This window comes from Pocillopora damicornis, chromosome 5 (assembly GCF_964200805.1).
Source record: "Pocillopora damicornis chromosome 5, jaPocDami1.2, whole genome shotgun sequence".
NCBI lineage: Eukaryota > Metazoa > Cnidaria > Anthozoa > Scleractinia > Pocilloporidae > Pocillopora > Pocillopora damicornis.
In genome coordinates, this window is record NC_142674.1 from 17,662,733 (window position 1) to 17,678,691 (window position 15,959).

Below are 15,959 nucleotides of genomic sequence, written 5' to 3' on the forward strand. Positions count from 1 at the left end.
TGTCGTTTTTTTACTGGCGTTCATTTCATACATTAAAAAACGCCGTGCGACAGGTAAAATGTTACCATACGAAAATAAATTGTCTTCATATGGCAGATTGTGGCTTTTAATACGTCAGTGTCTTGGAGCACGAAGGAGCTATTTTAAGCAGGTCGTATTCTACATTTCCAGCACTGATTTTGAAGGTACCTCTACAGTCCCGGCAAAGACTGATCCGTCGGATGAAAACCAAATTACTTGCTTGGCTCTAAAGAATCCCGAATCGTATAAATAGAATTTTATTCGATCTGAAACAATAAATAAATAAGATTTCTAAACAACAGAACCTAACCAAAAATAAGAGACCTAAGCACATCATATAATCTTAAAAACACGAACAGATTTAATCGCTAATTACATGCGGTCTTACAGAAATTACACTAACAGAAATCAACGCGAATAATTGAATGTAACAAAGCCTAAGGAAACCAAAAACGACTTAAAACAACTGACTTACTTCGTGACGGGATTCCAGAGTTAAACTAAACTGTATAATCATCAAAAACGGGAAAGCTATCCTGATTCATGCCTCCGACACGACACGTGTAAAAAAACTAACTAAAAACCATCAACTTACTCATATTTCAGTGTCAATCAAGGTGATCAATAAGTGAAAAGAAAAAGTGAAATATTAAACTAAATAAACATTTAAACGTAACGCAAATGTCACGCGAGCAATGTTCTTCTCGAAACAAAGACCATTACTAATCACATAGCAAAAAACGTTATAAATTATATGAAACTAATTACCATGATAACCCACCTTATTCCTTCTCCCGTTGTTTGACAACAGAGTCAAATATAAGTTACACGTGGTTTCTGAGTCGCAAGCTTTAACTTAGTTAATGACGTCATTCTTACTCACAACAAAGCGATTTCTTTCATCTCTTTCCACATATCCTTTGATAATAGCCCCACCTGAGGTGCCACCTAGGCTGCAGTAAGTGAATTGTCTCTTTTTTTTCTAATGCTCAGTTTGAACGTGTGGTTATTTCCGAAGTTTCTAACTCTTGAATAAGTCTCAGTAGAGTAATGACAAGCGCCACTGCTGAGCAAAAACCACCAAGAGCACATGGTCCAAAATAAAAGACTTTTCCTTTCGAAGCAGCGGCAGATTTCGAAGCCGTTCTTATCAAATGGCAGTCAAATGTTTCTTAACATTCTTTCTATTTTGGATTCGTCCGTCCTTCACTTGTTTTGACAGCTTGTTTAGTATCTTTTTTTTTTGTAACCAGTATGCTGAGTTGTGGGTGGCATACTTGTAAAGAAGAAGAGAAGCTTTGACCCTTCGTCACTCTTTGTTACAGAAACTAAAGTTGAAATACACTCGGAGTCTTGTGGACAAATTTAAAATACCACTCGATATATCGATTGTAGACAATACTTCGGATGGTTTTGGTTAGTATTTCATTTCTCGTGTAGGGACACGATATTTATATGACGTAAAATGCCGAAAAACACAGTCAGCGCTAGGTTATCTTCATGAGAGGTTTATTTAATCATTTTTTTTTCAATAAAATCTCCTCTCTGAGTCGATGAGTCGAAAAAACAGGTTCAGTAAATTGGTATCCAAATGTCACAAGTGATAATTTTCTGAAGCACCTGGAAATGAAATGAAAAGAAAAAAAATTAAAGTGGAGATATAGAAGATATCTTTACCACGTTACGCTAAACCAGATTCAAAGAAGGAAAAGATAGATAGGTAACACGGATAGTTAAAGTCTTGTTTTCATCTGCAATTATTCAGTGAAGGGGAAGATGAAGTTGAGATGGATCAGCTGAACGTAAACACAGATGGATGGGAGATTGCAGCTGACCGCCTGAACCTTCGTGAGCATATTGGCAAAGGGGCATTTGGTTCAGTGTGGCGAGCGCTACTGGGTCGTTCCCGTGGCAGACCTGGAAATCGCACAGTTGCTGTCAAGTGCTACCTACGTAAGTAATTTTTAGATCTTTTTTTCACTCAAAGCTTAATTCAACTATCCTTAATCAATTTTCAGTGTTTTTCATCTTCATAGAGAGCATTTCTCTTAGAACTCGCTTAATTAACCTATCTGATATATAAAATTGATAGTTTAAAAGCTATGCGCTGTTAAAATGATTTACCAGCTGGCATGTCAAATAAGTAGCGAAGGGTTCCCCGAGGGACCAGTCGTCAGGTAATTTGTCAGAGCAGAACACGATTATCATTTAGAGTATAAGCAGCTGTGGAGACAAATGGAAATTTATTGATTAAATTGCATTAAAGCCCTACAATACTAAAAATGTCACTACTTTCGCACCACCACAAGTCACCCGCTGTTCACCTAGAACCTTCTGACGTCGTATATTTTGCAAAGTTGCCCGCTTAGAAACTTTTGATGGGAAATCATGTCATGTGACCTTAAAGAAACTTAGAGAAGGTGAGCCTTTGGCGCAAAAATTCGTGCCTTATGCCCGTCTAGTGGTGGTAGTATGATCTTCTTTTGTTGGAAAAGGCTGAAAATCACAATGTCGTCGAACATTGTATAAGGCGGCACCGTGTTAAGCAGTTACCTTGTAATAAGCGGTCGGTTTTCAAAGTCCCGACATTTTCCTCCTTTAGTTGTAGTAATTTTTATACCAAGCGGTTGTGGTCACCCTTTACAGCCTATTTGTCATGTTCCCCACCTGTACTGAACGGTCACTAAAGCGGAAGTACTCAAATAAAATTAAGAATAATCTTTCAAGTGAATATTAATCCATGTTTATCTCCCGAAATCAATGTTGGTTGTATTTTTGAGCAAGGTTGTGTATGTCAAGTGGTCCGTGATGGCATAGAATGACGTTTTTTTAACCTTTATCAGTAACACCCCTATTCAGTGGAACCTATGTTAAACGGTCAACCATCCCCGCGCGTGACCGCTAAATACAGGTTCGACTTTAACAAGCTTACAGAGTCAAATGAATTTACAATAACTCTGGATATGCTTATGAATTTATATAACATTTAATAAGATAAAATCAAGGATTAGGTAGCATGTGAACGGAAGGAAACAAGAAGGCACAAACAGAGTGTAAAATTGTCTCAAATATCTATTCGACCGATTAGGTATTATAACAGGTGCAATTTCCTGGCTTAATCGCGTCTGTACTTTTGTGAGTTGTCTGTAAAACAATCGCGCGGTTCAATGAGCTTACCTAGTTAATAACAATTGCTCTTCCTTGGGAAACAATTTTTTCAACGAAGATGAATCTATTTTGGAAATTTCATGTTCAATTCAATTAAACAGGACCACCAACTGACACTTTTTTGACAAGTATGGATTTTATGGGGTTTAGAATACGTAATTTATCTTTTTTTTTAATGCAAACCAAATGAAATTTTCGCTGATAGTTTAACACCAAATATACAACATCTCTAGATGTGGATGTTTACCACATAATTAATTGTGTCTCTCATGATATGCATTGTTTGTTTGTTTATTTCATTTTTTTGTGGTTTCTTAGCAATCTCCGGAGAGAAAGGAAGGAAGGCCCTGCTGAGAGAGATCGAGTTATTAAAACTCTTTGGAAGGGAGGGCCATGAAAATGTTGTTAAGTTCATTGGTTGTGTTACAGTTGGAGGTAATTGTTATGATTATAATCAGCTAATTCACAGTAACGATAAAAACATCTCTGAGGTCAACCACTGGTACCATTACTTTTATCAGTATTGCTAAGATGGGGTACTAACTCGATGGTTATTTCATTTTTTTGACTGTTTTAAAGAAATTTACTTCGCACCGTATGTAGGGAATATTACTTGGAAGATTTTAGCTTTAAAATCTACATGCTAATTGTGATAAAAGCTTTAACTTAAGATGGCAAGTCTTTGTCTATTTATCAGTCATCTCTGTTTTTCTGTCTCTCCGTTTATCTGTCTGTCTGTCTCTCTGTAGATTTCTATCTGCCGTATGAGTCCGTCTATTTTCTATCTGCGTGTTTTCTTCTTTTACTTACCATCTCTGTCTGTACTTTGATTCATTACAGATATAACCTAATGTATAAATAGATAAAGCATGTACATTTCAAACACATTTTGGAACTTCTGCACTGCTTGCCATGTATTAATTTTCTTGTGTTTCCCTCTTAGCTCAGCCGATACTTATTATGGAGTACCTGTGGCGAGGTGACTTGCTGGGCTATCTCAGAAAATCCAGGGGGGTTTTCGACCAATATCATCATGGGGTCGGAGGGGTCGACCACTTGACAACGTATGACATGGTGTTGTTTGCTAAACAGATCGCACATGGTATGACTTTCCTCGCGTCCAGAGGGGTAAGTGCTCAAACTCTTCCGGGTTATGGTCCTGCATGTGTTAAAATGGCATGACTTGCAAATCGTGAGAAGAATACTCTGTACGGCTAAAAAATATCCAGCACATTAGAATCACTATTCCTCAGAGAAATGGTCTGAAATAAGCATGATGTTAAACTTTCTACCTATACCTTATTTTATTTTATTTTATGTAGTTTATCAACGTTCCTTTTAGCAGATTATATCATTATTTTTTTTTATTTCAGGTAATTCATCGCGATCTTGCAGCTCGTAACATCCTTCTTGATGAGCATCGTGTCTGCAAGTTGACTGACTTTGGGCTCTGTTATCAGGATTTCAAATACGGCCCAGGAAATGCCAAGAGGGTAATTTTCAGAATTTTTTCATCATTTAGTCAATTGGTTTTGGGGCTGCTGGTATGGAAGATAAAAACGTGAAGAATTAAAATATTACTGTCCTTACAAACATTTCTTTTCAGTTGTACAGTCTTACTGCAAAACATATTTCCCTTCAATGGGGAGCCATTCTAAGTGTATCGAAACTTTGACAGAACAAAAAAAATTGTACCTAAGGAGTGAATACAGGAAATAAGAAAGCCGGAAGAGATATCGTTCTCTGAATAGCAAAGATACAAACTCGAAGGGCAAAGTAACACAGGAGATTTAAAGCAAAAGGAGTGTGTGAATCGTTTTCATAGAATTTGTACAAAGGTGTCTACTGCTGTTGGCTTTATCGTGAATCCTCACATCACGGTTTTAATCTTATATGCAAATTATTTTAGAAGTTGTATACAAGCCTCGTTGGATTTTAGATGTTTATAATATTTTGGTTACTCATCCAGGGATGTATCCCAATCAAATGGACTGCACCCGAGATTCTCTTTGGACATGTGGAACAGCTGTCAACCAAAAGCGATGTGTACGTACTGTATTGATTATTATCTACATATATATTCCAAGAGTGAACATTTTTTGCGATTCTACCTTAACGTAGCCAGGGAAACTAGAATATTCAGTGCTCTATCGGTAAGAGAGTCACTAGGAAACGTCAAGCTGGGGAACAGCTGAGGTTACAGCTGTAGTATGAGACTTTACATGAATATAAATTTTAACGAGCAATATCCAAAATCTGATTAGGGCAAGAAAAGACGGATAAAAGGATGAGTGGATGATTAAACTAATAAATATGGCGTTTTCTCTTAGGGAGGTTGCTTATATCTTGATGGCATGCTTTTAAACATCCCAAGTATCTGAGTAATTATTATCTTTCTAACCCAGTTGAGATATATCGTCATCCTTCCATTTCTTTGACAGGTGGTCCTACGGCATCGTCTTGTATGAAATCTTCACCGTCGGTACTTAACTTATTACTTACTTTATATTCAGGAAATATACCTGCCGAAATTGCACGCATAATTTCTAACTGATGAGTGATACTGAGCGGACAAAAGAGCATCGTACAATAGAGAAGTAGAAGCAATACTTAATGTCGCTGATAAATAAAATTATGACGATGCATAACAACTTGACATAAAGCTTAAGTTTAAGTGGAACTGTATTTAGTTCATTATTGAAAAGCCTTAAATCCATCCCTACACTTAAATTTGTTTTTTTTATCGTACTCTTTCATCTGATGTAAAACCGAAATGTATTTCAGCAATCAATTGTCGTTTTCACAGAAGAATCATTTCGATTGCGCTGAGAGGAATGAGAGTGACTACAACAAAGAAAGTATGCTTTTTTGACAAACAGAAAAAAACATTATTTTTCCACAGGAGGCATTCCTTACGAAGGATGGTCTCAATCCACGACAATGAAAAAAATCGAAGAAGGTTATCGTCTGCCAAAGCCTGAACATATCGACGACAGTTTGTACGTGTTGTTTCCTCTGTATGGAATGTTATATAAGTCAAAAGCAATATCGATTGCTGCTGTGGTCAGGTGTTTTTGATACACTCGGTCTGAATAAGTAGCCTTCCTAAGAAATTAATTTTATCTTGTCACTACAAAAATTAAAATGAAAAGTTGTTGAGTCAAATAAAGAATACGGTGGGTTTTTCATCCCAGAATTCGTTTGAGCTGCAATGTAATGAGATAAACTTAGCATTTCAGTTATTTTTGTAACTAGTTGTGGTTTCTCAACTTTGCTACTTGCAATATTAATGCCTATCGCGGAATTACTGTGATCATGCGTCCCTGTGTTTTTCTATAGATACACGGTTATGTTAAACTGCTGGAAATACGAAAGCGCCAGCCGGCCACACTTTGTGAAGCTCTACCAAACAATGGATACATATATTAAAACAAAGGTGTGCCATACAGCGTCTAATTCAGGATATACTTCAGCAATTGAAATTGGTATCCTACCAAGTCAATTGCGAATTTCTTTTCTCGTCAATAATGTGGTGTCAAAACGCATTAACTAGCTAGTCGCTAACAATTTGTGAATTCAGTTTCATCATGAACCAATGTTACTTTTAACATACGCAAGTGTGGTTCCTTTTAAACATACGCAAGTGTGGTTACTTTTAAGCATACGCAAGTGTGGTTACGTCATATTAGTCTGGATCATCCTTATTTTCCCTCTGTTGTCTACACACAAGAAAGAACGGAACAGATCTTAAAATAACACTTTTGGAAAACTTTGACAGAAAGGAAGACCTTACCTGACTTTTATTCTTATCAATTCATGCAAGTACTAATGGTTCTTGTCTTTGCGATTGATATCTGATCTGCTCTTTTTTTTCTTTTTAGTGACTCATTTTTTGAATTTCTTTGGTGAATTTTTGAAATTCATTCGTTCAAGATTTTTTAACTTATGCAGTTCCTGATTACCTTCTAATCTTTTTCATAGACATATGTAGATATCTTTGACGATGACAAGTATGATCAGGATAAGTACAACTTTGTCGATGACCGTGGAGCTGTTGCAAACCCAGAAGATGCAGGACCCGACGAGCTAGGAGCAGCTGCAGCAAATCCTATCGGTGTAGTGGGTGAGCACGGTGCTACGGCACATCCCTTTCTGGTTGCAGTGGACGATGATGCTACAGCTTTCCCTCTTGGAATTAACGTAGGAGACGAAGGAGCACCTGCAACAGATCCCGACCGTGAAGTGGGTGAACAGGGTGCTACGGCACATCCCTTTGTGATTGCTATAAACGATGGTGCTCAAGCTTTCCCTTCCGTTATTAACGTATCAGAGAAAGGGGCAGCTGCAGCAAATCTCTCCCATGAAGTGGGTAAGCACGGTGCTGCTGGAAATCCCTTTGTGGTTGCAATTGACGATGGTGCTACAGCTTTCCCCTTCGCTATTAACTTGCAAGACAAAGGGGCAGCCGCAGGAAATCTCGCCCGTGAAGCGGGTAAACACGGTGCTACGGCACATCCCTTTGTGATTGCAATAAACGATGGCGCTCAAGCTTTCCCTTTCGCTATTAACGTACCAGAGAAAGGGGCAGCTGCAGCAAATCTCGCCCATGAAGCGGGTAAGCACGGTGCTGCTGCACATCCCTTTGTAGTTGCAATTGACGATGGTGCTACCGCTTTCCCCTTCGCTACTCACTTACAAGACAAAGGGGCAGCTGCAGGAAATCTCACCCGTGAAGTGGGTAAGCACGGTGCTACGGCACATCCCTCTATGGTTGGAATTGACGATGGTGCTACAGCTTTCCCTCTCGGAATCAAAGTAGAAGAAGGTTGCGCAGCATACCCTTTTGAGAGTGATAAGAAAGATATGGATGCCCAAGCGAACCCTTTGGAGAGCGATACTTTACCATACCTTAGCGAGAACGAGGAAGAAGATGTTGATGACTCCGAGTGCCCTCTTGCGATTGAGGAAGAAGAAATTGATGACTCCGAGTGCCCTCTTGCGATTGAGGAAGAAGAGATTGATCCTTTACCATCCTCCCTGGTGATGAACGAAGACGGTCTAGCTGCTTCAGCATGTCCCCTTGTGACTGACGGAGAAAGTCCTGATTCTTTAGCATGCCCCCTTGTGGTTGAGGAAGAAGATTCCAATAACTCAGCATGCTCCCCTGTACCTGGGGAAGAAGATTTGAAAGCCACAGAATGCCTTTCTGTTACGGAAAAAGAAGATCCTACCTCTTTCGCACGCCCCGCAAATGAGGTGAACAAACCCGATGCCTCACCATTCCCTTGTGTGACCGAAGAAGAAGATGTTGATTCTTTAGAATACAATCCTCTGATCAAAAAAGAAGGCCTCAGTGATTCCGTCTTCCCTCCAGAAATTCAAACTGATGACGAAGAAGGTGTAACAAGTGAACCTGAAAATACCGTTGGTTATGAAGGTGCTGTAGCAGTTCAATCTGAAAAGGAGGCAGTAGAAGAAGAACCTAAGACTTGCCAATTACAGTACACGAAGGATGAACAAGACGATCTTGGAAACTATATGGGCGACCAAAGTGATGCTGTAGACCTTTTTGACGGAGACGCTGGCGTACAAGAGTATGATGGTAATCAACTTACTGCTGCGGATATAGACGAAACTGGAAGTGACGAAGACGAGGAGTCATCTGAAGCAACTCCTCTTGTGCAGGACTGAGACGTAATAGCAGAATTGCTGAACCTCTACGGTTGTAGTCTTATAACACTCTGTGGCAATTTGTAGTTTATATTTCGAGAATTTCAGCCTCAATATTTCATAGTTTTTGATTTTAAGACGTAGGTTTTTTCCTACTTTTACTTTAGTTATGCTTCGGTAACCATTTTCATAGTTTATAAATAGAGGTTAAGTGGAATTTCCTTCAAAGAAAAACTTGTTTATTTACTTCACTTTTGCATTTCTTAGTTTACCGTTTATTCACTTGGTGCACTTGTCAGTGCTTTGCTGATGTTATGGACTGTAGGCTGATAGAGACAAAAAAAAAACAGAAAAAAAAGAAATTGCTGTTAAGATAATTTTTATAACTGATAAAGTCAGAAATGCTGCGTAAGTTTGTGAGTGTTGTTTCGAGTATAAGTAATATTTCCTAATCTAATTAAGAATAATTTACTTGTTGTAAAGCACTCCCTAAATGCTTCAATAAACTTATATAAGCTACACTCGTTTCGTTTACTCCATTCATTGCAGCAAAATTGCTGGTCTGGATCTAACTGTAGATTTGAAGGATACCATAAAGTAAAATGACATCTGGCTTCCTTCAAAGAGTAAGATTGACGAAATCCAGTAGCGCTGCGTTAGCTCTGATAAGTGTATATATTTTTCTATTCCTAGCTTACGCTCGCATAGCAACCAGGAGTAGCATATTTTCAAAACATTATTAACCCAATACATTTTATCCTTTTTGTAGACAGCAACTGACTCACCGGCCTTTTCAATCGAGTTCTCTATTCCAATTTGTTGATTAGATAGGCGGTATTAAGCTGATTAGTCTTGAATGTTGTTATTTCACATCACTGCTTCTAATCATTGTCTGAGAAAAGTGTTTTAGAAGTTTGAAACATAAATGACCCCATTGTGATGATTCTTAGTGCAGAAGTTGGCCTAAGGCAGATATTCCAAGTGCCAAGGAAGCATTATTTTTTACTTTTTATCTCCACAGTTTCAGGCATTTTGGCGTCTCGGAATATTGTGTTTGAATATTGTTGATACTAATCGTGCCTTCCTGGTGCACTATGTCTGCAAATATGTCGAGTTTAATCAAGCGATAGATGGCGTTTTCAAGAAACACAGACGAGCTAATATAATAATGGATTCTCATTCAGTCATTTTCCAATTATTTTTTTTTCACGAGCACTTACATAAAACGCTGACATTGCCTAACCCATTGCTTCAACTTTCATCGTGAGAAGTACTGTGCTATGATTTTTGGAGAAATAGGCAACGGAAGTTATTTTCTTACTGTCCGTCGTTGTGTTTTTTGACATGAGCAGGGCCTTTGACAAAATAAACGAGGGCATTTCGGCGTGGCTTAGTTCATCATTAATCCATCTGAAAGAAAACAAGTAGTGCTCATAAATTCTGAGTCCCTGACTCTCTGGTCTTTGAATTCAGGGTGCCACAAGCGGTTGTTCCATGACTTGTTTTGTTCAGAATTTATGTAAATGGCTTTTCATATGCCCCTCAATCTTGTTTTACTGAATATTATTGGATGATACTAAACTTCAGATTTCTCTCCCAGTTAAGACTGGGCTAAGACAACAGTTTTTTCTGAGACAGGGAGTGTCCTTTAAATGAAAGTGAAATAAAATCACGATCGTCAATCAAAAGATCAGTGGGGACTCTGATGTCGACCTCAAAAATTTTGGTTTTGCCTTTTTTTCAGTATTTATCTATTTGACTGTTCAATATGCTTATAAGGAAGTATTTATCGTTTAGATAGGGTTTTGAAATTTCTGCACACGAAATTAAATTTAAAATTATTTTTATTTGAATCTCCCGAAAGTCCGACATATTTCGATCCATATATAGATATAAGGAACCCAAAAGTAGTTACTAAAACGTTACTCCGCACATCCTTCTCCATTCACCTCCAGGGGATTTGCGCCCAAAAATGTTGTGATTATTACAGGAATAAATTATTCAAAATCATCTTTTTGTATTATTTTATGTCACAGTATTAAATTATATACAAAAACAAAAATTCATCTAAGTGCCGGTGGCTAGGGGTAGATATTTACATCTCCGCTTGGCAGCTTGGTAAATATCCACCACTAGTTAACTTTACCTTGGTGAAGAGTTAAGAAATAATCATTTGATAAACTTTCAATAGGGTGATTGGCATCGCAACTTATCGTAATAATGCAAACATTTCCGAGAAGCCAATATTCGAAAATTGATCATTTTTCTATCCATATCTTGTAAAATTAATGTCAATGAAGGAAATATAAATAAACTTGAAAGGTCTTGGCTGGCCACCAACACCAGTAACTGTACAACAACAACTGAAGTGTGTCAATAATCATGTATTGTTACCCTTGGTGTTATCAAAACAAGCAGGCTGACATATCTGTCGACCAAAAACGGTTTATTTACGCGACTAAGAATAAAGTATTTGAAAGCCTAATGACCCAATTTGCCAGTCTCTAGCTAAATACCATAACAGATAGCGATAACTAAGCACGTAATACTTCTTAAAAACCGTCAGGAGGAGACAGATAGTACCTTTCTGTGAGAGCGTAGCCGGTTTTAATGACTAAGCTATTGAGTCATTCATCACGCCCTTAAAACCAAGACTATTGCCAAAATGGCCTACGGTCTATTCTAGAGCTCGTGTGAAGGATTTATTCGTATAACATCATTATACATTTTACGCTTTGTTTTTGGATGCAGATGTGAACTGTTTGTGGAAAAAAAATTGTTGAACATTGATAAGAGACGACCGCTGGTGTTTTCATCATAAAGTTAATGTTCAAGAGAACTTAAAGTTTAGCTAAATCTCGTTTTTTATTATTCTCCAATTTAATAATACCAAAATATAAGCCATTTAATTACCAATCAGCCATTTTTGTGGCGTCCTCAATTTGTGAGATGTTTAATGTGGTCTTATTTGATATTCAAGCATGACGCATTTTAAAATAAAGGTTAGACATAATCATCTTGAGGTTTTTCCTCCTGATTGTGGGGAAAAGTCAGCTGAAAGAGGCCAAAAATGCAAAAGAAAACAGTGGTTCACTGCGACTGTATAAATAGGGAGGTCAGCAATAACTGAGGCGGCCAAAAAGGAAAAGAAAATAACAACCTTCCTTGTTTAAAAGCGCCACCAGCAAAAGGACTAAAGGGGCCGCACAAATGTATGGGGTAGACTCTTTTAAGGTTTTATTCGACAAAGTTGCTTCGCACTTCGCTGAAAACGGTTTGTTCAGTCAAAATGCGAGATATTAGATTTACGTATGAGAGAACAGGGCATATCGAGCAAAGGCAAGTCTACAATAGACAGAAAGAATCAATTCTCAATCAATATCTCATTTTATTGTTTTTTTAGAGGGCACGGTAACGAATCTTGCAATCTGATTGGTTCTTTACCCGGTCAGTATTTTCCTATCTCTGCCCACGGGCCACGGTAACGCTTTCGTGAGTCGCCGAGTACATCCCAACTTTCGTTGTCATTTTTCATAAATATACCTCGTTTTCCGGCTGGGCAATATTTTTAAGTAATCACGTCGGTCACTACCTCAAGCCGATAAATAACTTATGAATCCTCTCTTTTCTCTCTATCAAATCACTTTGGTTGACAGAAAAAATATTGGTTTCAGAATAAATTTGTATAAACAATAGTGTCATTACGTTGGTTGACAAGCGGCCTAAAAACCGTCTGCAATTAATTTAATCGTTCACAAAAAGTACCCAGAAAGTTGAAACGTGAGGTATTTGGTTACAGTTAAACTGAAAGATGGAACTTTCATTCATGTAATATCTGAATTTTCTCGAGCAATTTGTTCATAGTGAAAGAGCAAGCGAAGTTTTAATTTAAGTTCTACAACAAATATACGCTCCCGGTGAGTCTTTCCAATTCCGTTCAATTTGGACATTTGTACCGTAAATTGCTCAACAGAAATTGAAGAAATTTTTTGAGAAAAGGCCGCATTAAATTCCCTTGTGTCTCGTTGGAGTGTGCCGTTCGAATTTAGTTTTTGTGAAGGAAAGACCAGAGTTACACACGCCATTACAGCAAATAAACGAGCAAACTCTCACAACTTCAAAATAAAAAAATTGAATTTACTCACAGTTACTTTCCTCGCCGTCTACTTAATGAACAGAGGTAAATCTTCGAACATGAATGAATGGTCGATGAGAGTGAATAATACTTTCCGTTAGATCATTGACTGATTTTGAAGAAAACATTGTCGTAACAGTCCTTGCCAAACTAGTTCTGTTGGTTTTCAAATGTTCCTACCCTTTTTTTTTTTCTTGCGCGCTCTCTAATTGCAAGGTGTCAGATTGTGACAGATACTTGTAAAAATAATGTTTCAAAGTTTGTTTGGAAGCCTTTTAAATCACCTTTATCGTTACGGAAATTAAAATGTTTCGCTGAGGCATCTCTCTTTAATTTGCATCACCTCTATTTTAACTACCATTTACTCACTCAAAAATTGTTCAGTTTATGGAAGATCTTGCCGTATTTACAGCCATAAATTATTCGGGTTCTTTCGGAAAGAATTTCGTCAAGTTTAAAAACAATAAATATGTTATTTACCGGCTAAGGGTCGGTCCGTATGGTGAAAAACTGTGACCTATTTTCAAGACCTCGGTCACAGTTTTTCAGCATACGGACCTCCCAGCCGGCAAATAACATAAATGTATTTCATGGCAAAAAAAAGAGACTAATTTGATGTTATGTCTTCCTCTTCTTATTATTCTCCTTCCTGTAAAGAGAACATGAAAAAGAAAAAGAAATTTGTATTCCTCCTCATATTGCAATGGAGTTTCGACTCTGTAAGTGTAATTACTTGTCAGTATTCAATGATTCCTTATTGATTAATATGGACACGGAAGTTTTTCCACATAAATAAAGGCGACCTTGAATCACGAACAATAACAAAACGCCCTGGCTGTGTCCTTTACTGCATTTCTCACTTCTGTGATTTTCCAACAGTAAAGAAAGGGATTTAGAGATGAGTTCAGATAAACTAAAATTTTCGTGAAGGGCCACAGAGCATGAACTGCTGGTCCACTAAGTACTGTATGTCTCAATATCGACACAATTATAAAAGGCGTGTAGCATGCCACTAAAGCCAACTGCACCCAAAATATGCTGGAAACTGTTTTCTTACTGTATATGCACCGAAAGTGTTACTATAATGAATACATACATTTTTTTTTTCTTTTTTCTTTTTTTTTCTTTTTTTGGTTGTCTGTTTGTTTGCTTTTATGTCAATTGAGCTAATTTCAAATGATGTAATATGCAAGTTTTATACTCAACAAGTCGGAAATATTTGCATTGCGACGGGAATAATCAAAATTCTTATGGAGAAGATTCGCATTATTTGCCTTGAAGAATGGCTGCGTTGTGATTGTTTTCAAGCATTTCAGAAGGCAAATGTGAAAGTAGTCGAGGAGGTACAGATTTAGTACTTTTCTTTGACTGGTGTAATTCTGATATTCATGCGCATCTAATTAAACACCACCTTTTATGGGAAAGTTTATCTGAGAAGGAACTAATATTAGCAAGGGCTGGTTTGTTGGAGATCACTGAGGAACAGATAGAAAAAATGACAGTTTGTCCAGCTCATCGTCATGGGCTAGGAAAGTAGTGGCAAGCGCCGAAAACTTGCCAATATCCAAGACACGAAGGAAAAAAATCGGCGATTTTTGGAACACATGAATTTCAACACAGCAAGATAGATAAAAAATATCATTGGAGACACTGTGCCTGTTGGTTCGCGTAGGTATAAATTAATTAATTTTTAAGCCGTTTTTACTAATCTGGTAATCCGAGAAGAGGAACGCTCCTGGTAAGGCTTGGTTTAAGCCGTTACGGACAAATTAAAATGTAGATTCCTCTGGGTTTCACTCTCATTACGTACTGTTGTCAATCACATCACTTTGTATTCGTCAGGACATTTTACAAGCGAGTGAGTCCAGAACACATATTACTTTGGCTTAGATTGGGAGTTAAGTATAAAGCAAGAAAGAAAGGAGTAAAGGAGTTTACTGTTACTGAAGCCTTCCAAGAGGAGAAAATGGATTGTTATTTAGAGGCCCCCGAAAAGAGGGGGCGGTGGGGATTGGCGGGAAAAGTAGATGGATATGGTTGGGTATGGATCTTACTCACCCAGCCTTAATTTGTTCCGATATAAGTGCCCCATCCCAATTTTAACATTACTATTGCTTATTTTTCCTCTCTAAAAATTACAAATCCAGTGTCGATTTGACAGAAATCTGCACAGACTGCAGAAAGATACACAGCAAATACGTTTCCAGAAAAAAGGAATTGACTGTACCCTGAGGAACCTGGACAACATGTGCTACTCCAAAGGTGTGTTTTAGAAACGGTCTGTTTCTTAGTTCGTTGGATTGTTTTTAATTTCTTTCACAACTTCAAGTTTGAAGGGGAAGGAATGCGAATATGGAGAGCTTATGGTATTGGGCAGGGTAAGCTGATTCCTTACCAAGATTTAATCGTAAAGCCTCAGGGTGCTATAGGACTTGTTGTAAATGAGATCTTCTTACTGCTCAAGGCGGCTCGGCTCTATAAGTCAACAACAAAATAGTGATGGTGAAAAATCGAATGGTCTTTTCGCTTGTTCTGAGCCAGGCTACAACATGGTTTTTAAAAAATGCAGTGAACTAGAGAGTCACCTCAATATCGGCGATCAATGCCACATTCGCCGAAATTTTGATAAAGCTTATGACAGACTTAAAAGAGACTGGGCGGAGAAATCCCTCAGCGTTGACAGAGAGGATAGTGACAGTGCACCCTTAGAATCTAGTGGTGAAGAACAGCACGAACGCGGAACAAGTAGTGCTGGCAGTGAGGCTAAGAAGTGAAGCTGTACGTTTCACTTGTCAAGTTAAGCAGTATCTGTGAACGAAATCTGATCTGGCAGAGAGACAGGAGACAGGCAAGCCAAGAAGTTGAGACGTGGTAAAGTACTAATAAAATCGGCTTTTATGAATTGGTCACTCGCGTTTTCCTGCCCTTCAGACAGTTTGATTGTTTTTACTGTGCGTTCTTCTTG

The 15,959-nt window shown here is 37.9% G+C and overlaps 1 protein-coding gene and 1 pseudogene across 1 annotated transcript; both read left to right on the forward strand.

The window, feature by feature from the left end:
* The first annotated feature begins 1,792 nt into the window (after window positions 1–1,792).
* On the forward strand, window positions 1,793–4,780 carry LOC149045720 (tyrosine kinase receptor Cad96Ca-like). The gene is made up of 4 exons (XM_089207430.1): window positions 1,793–1,974; window positions 3,508–3,624; window positions 4,133–4,317; window positions 4,563–4,780. The coding sequence occupies exons 1-4, from the start codon at window positions 1,809–1,811 to the stop codon at window positions 4,752–4,754; spliced, it is 660 nt and encodes a 219-aa protein (XP_089063556.1). The 5' UTR covers window positions 1,793–1,808; the 3' UTR covers window positions 4,755–4,780.
* A 9,059-nt stretch (window positions 4,781–13,839) lies between these two features.
* On the forward strand, window positions 13,840–15,768 carry LOC149045721 (uncharacterized; annotated as a pseudogene).
* The last annotated feature ends 191 nt before the right edge of the window (window positions 15,769–15,959 follow it).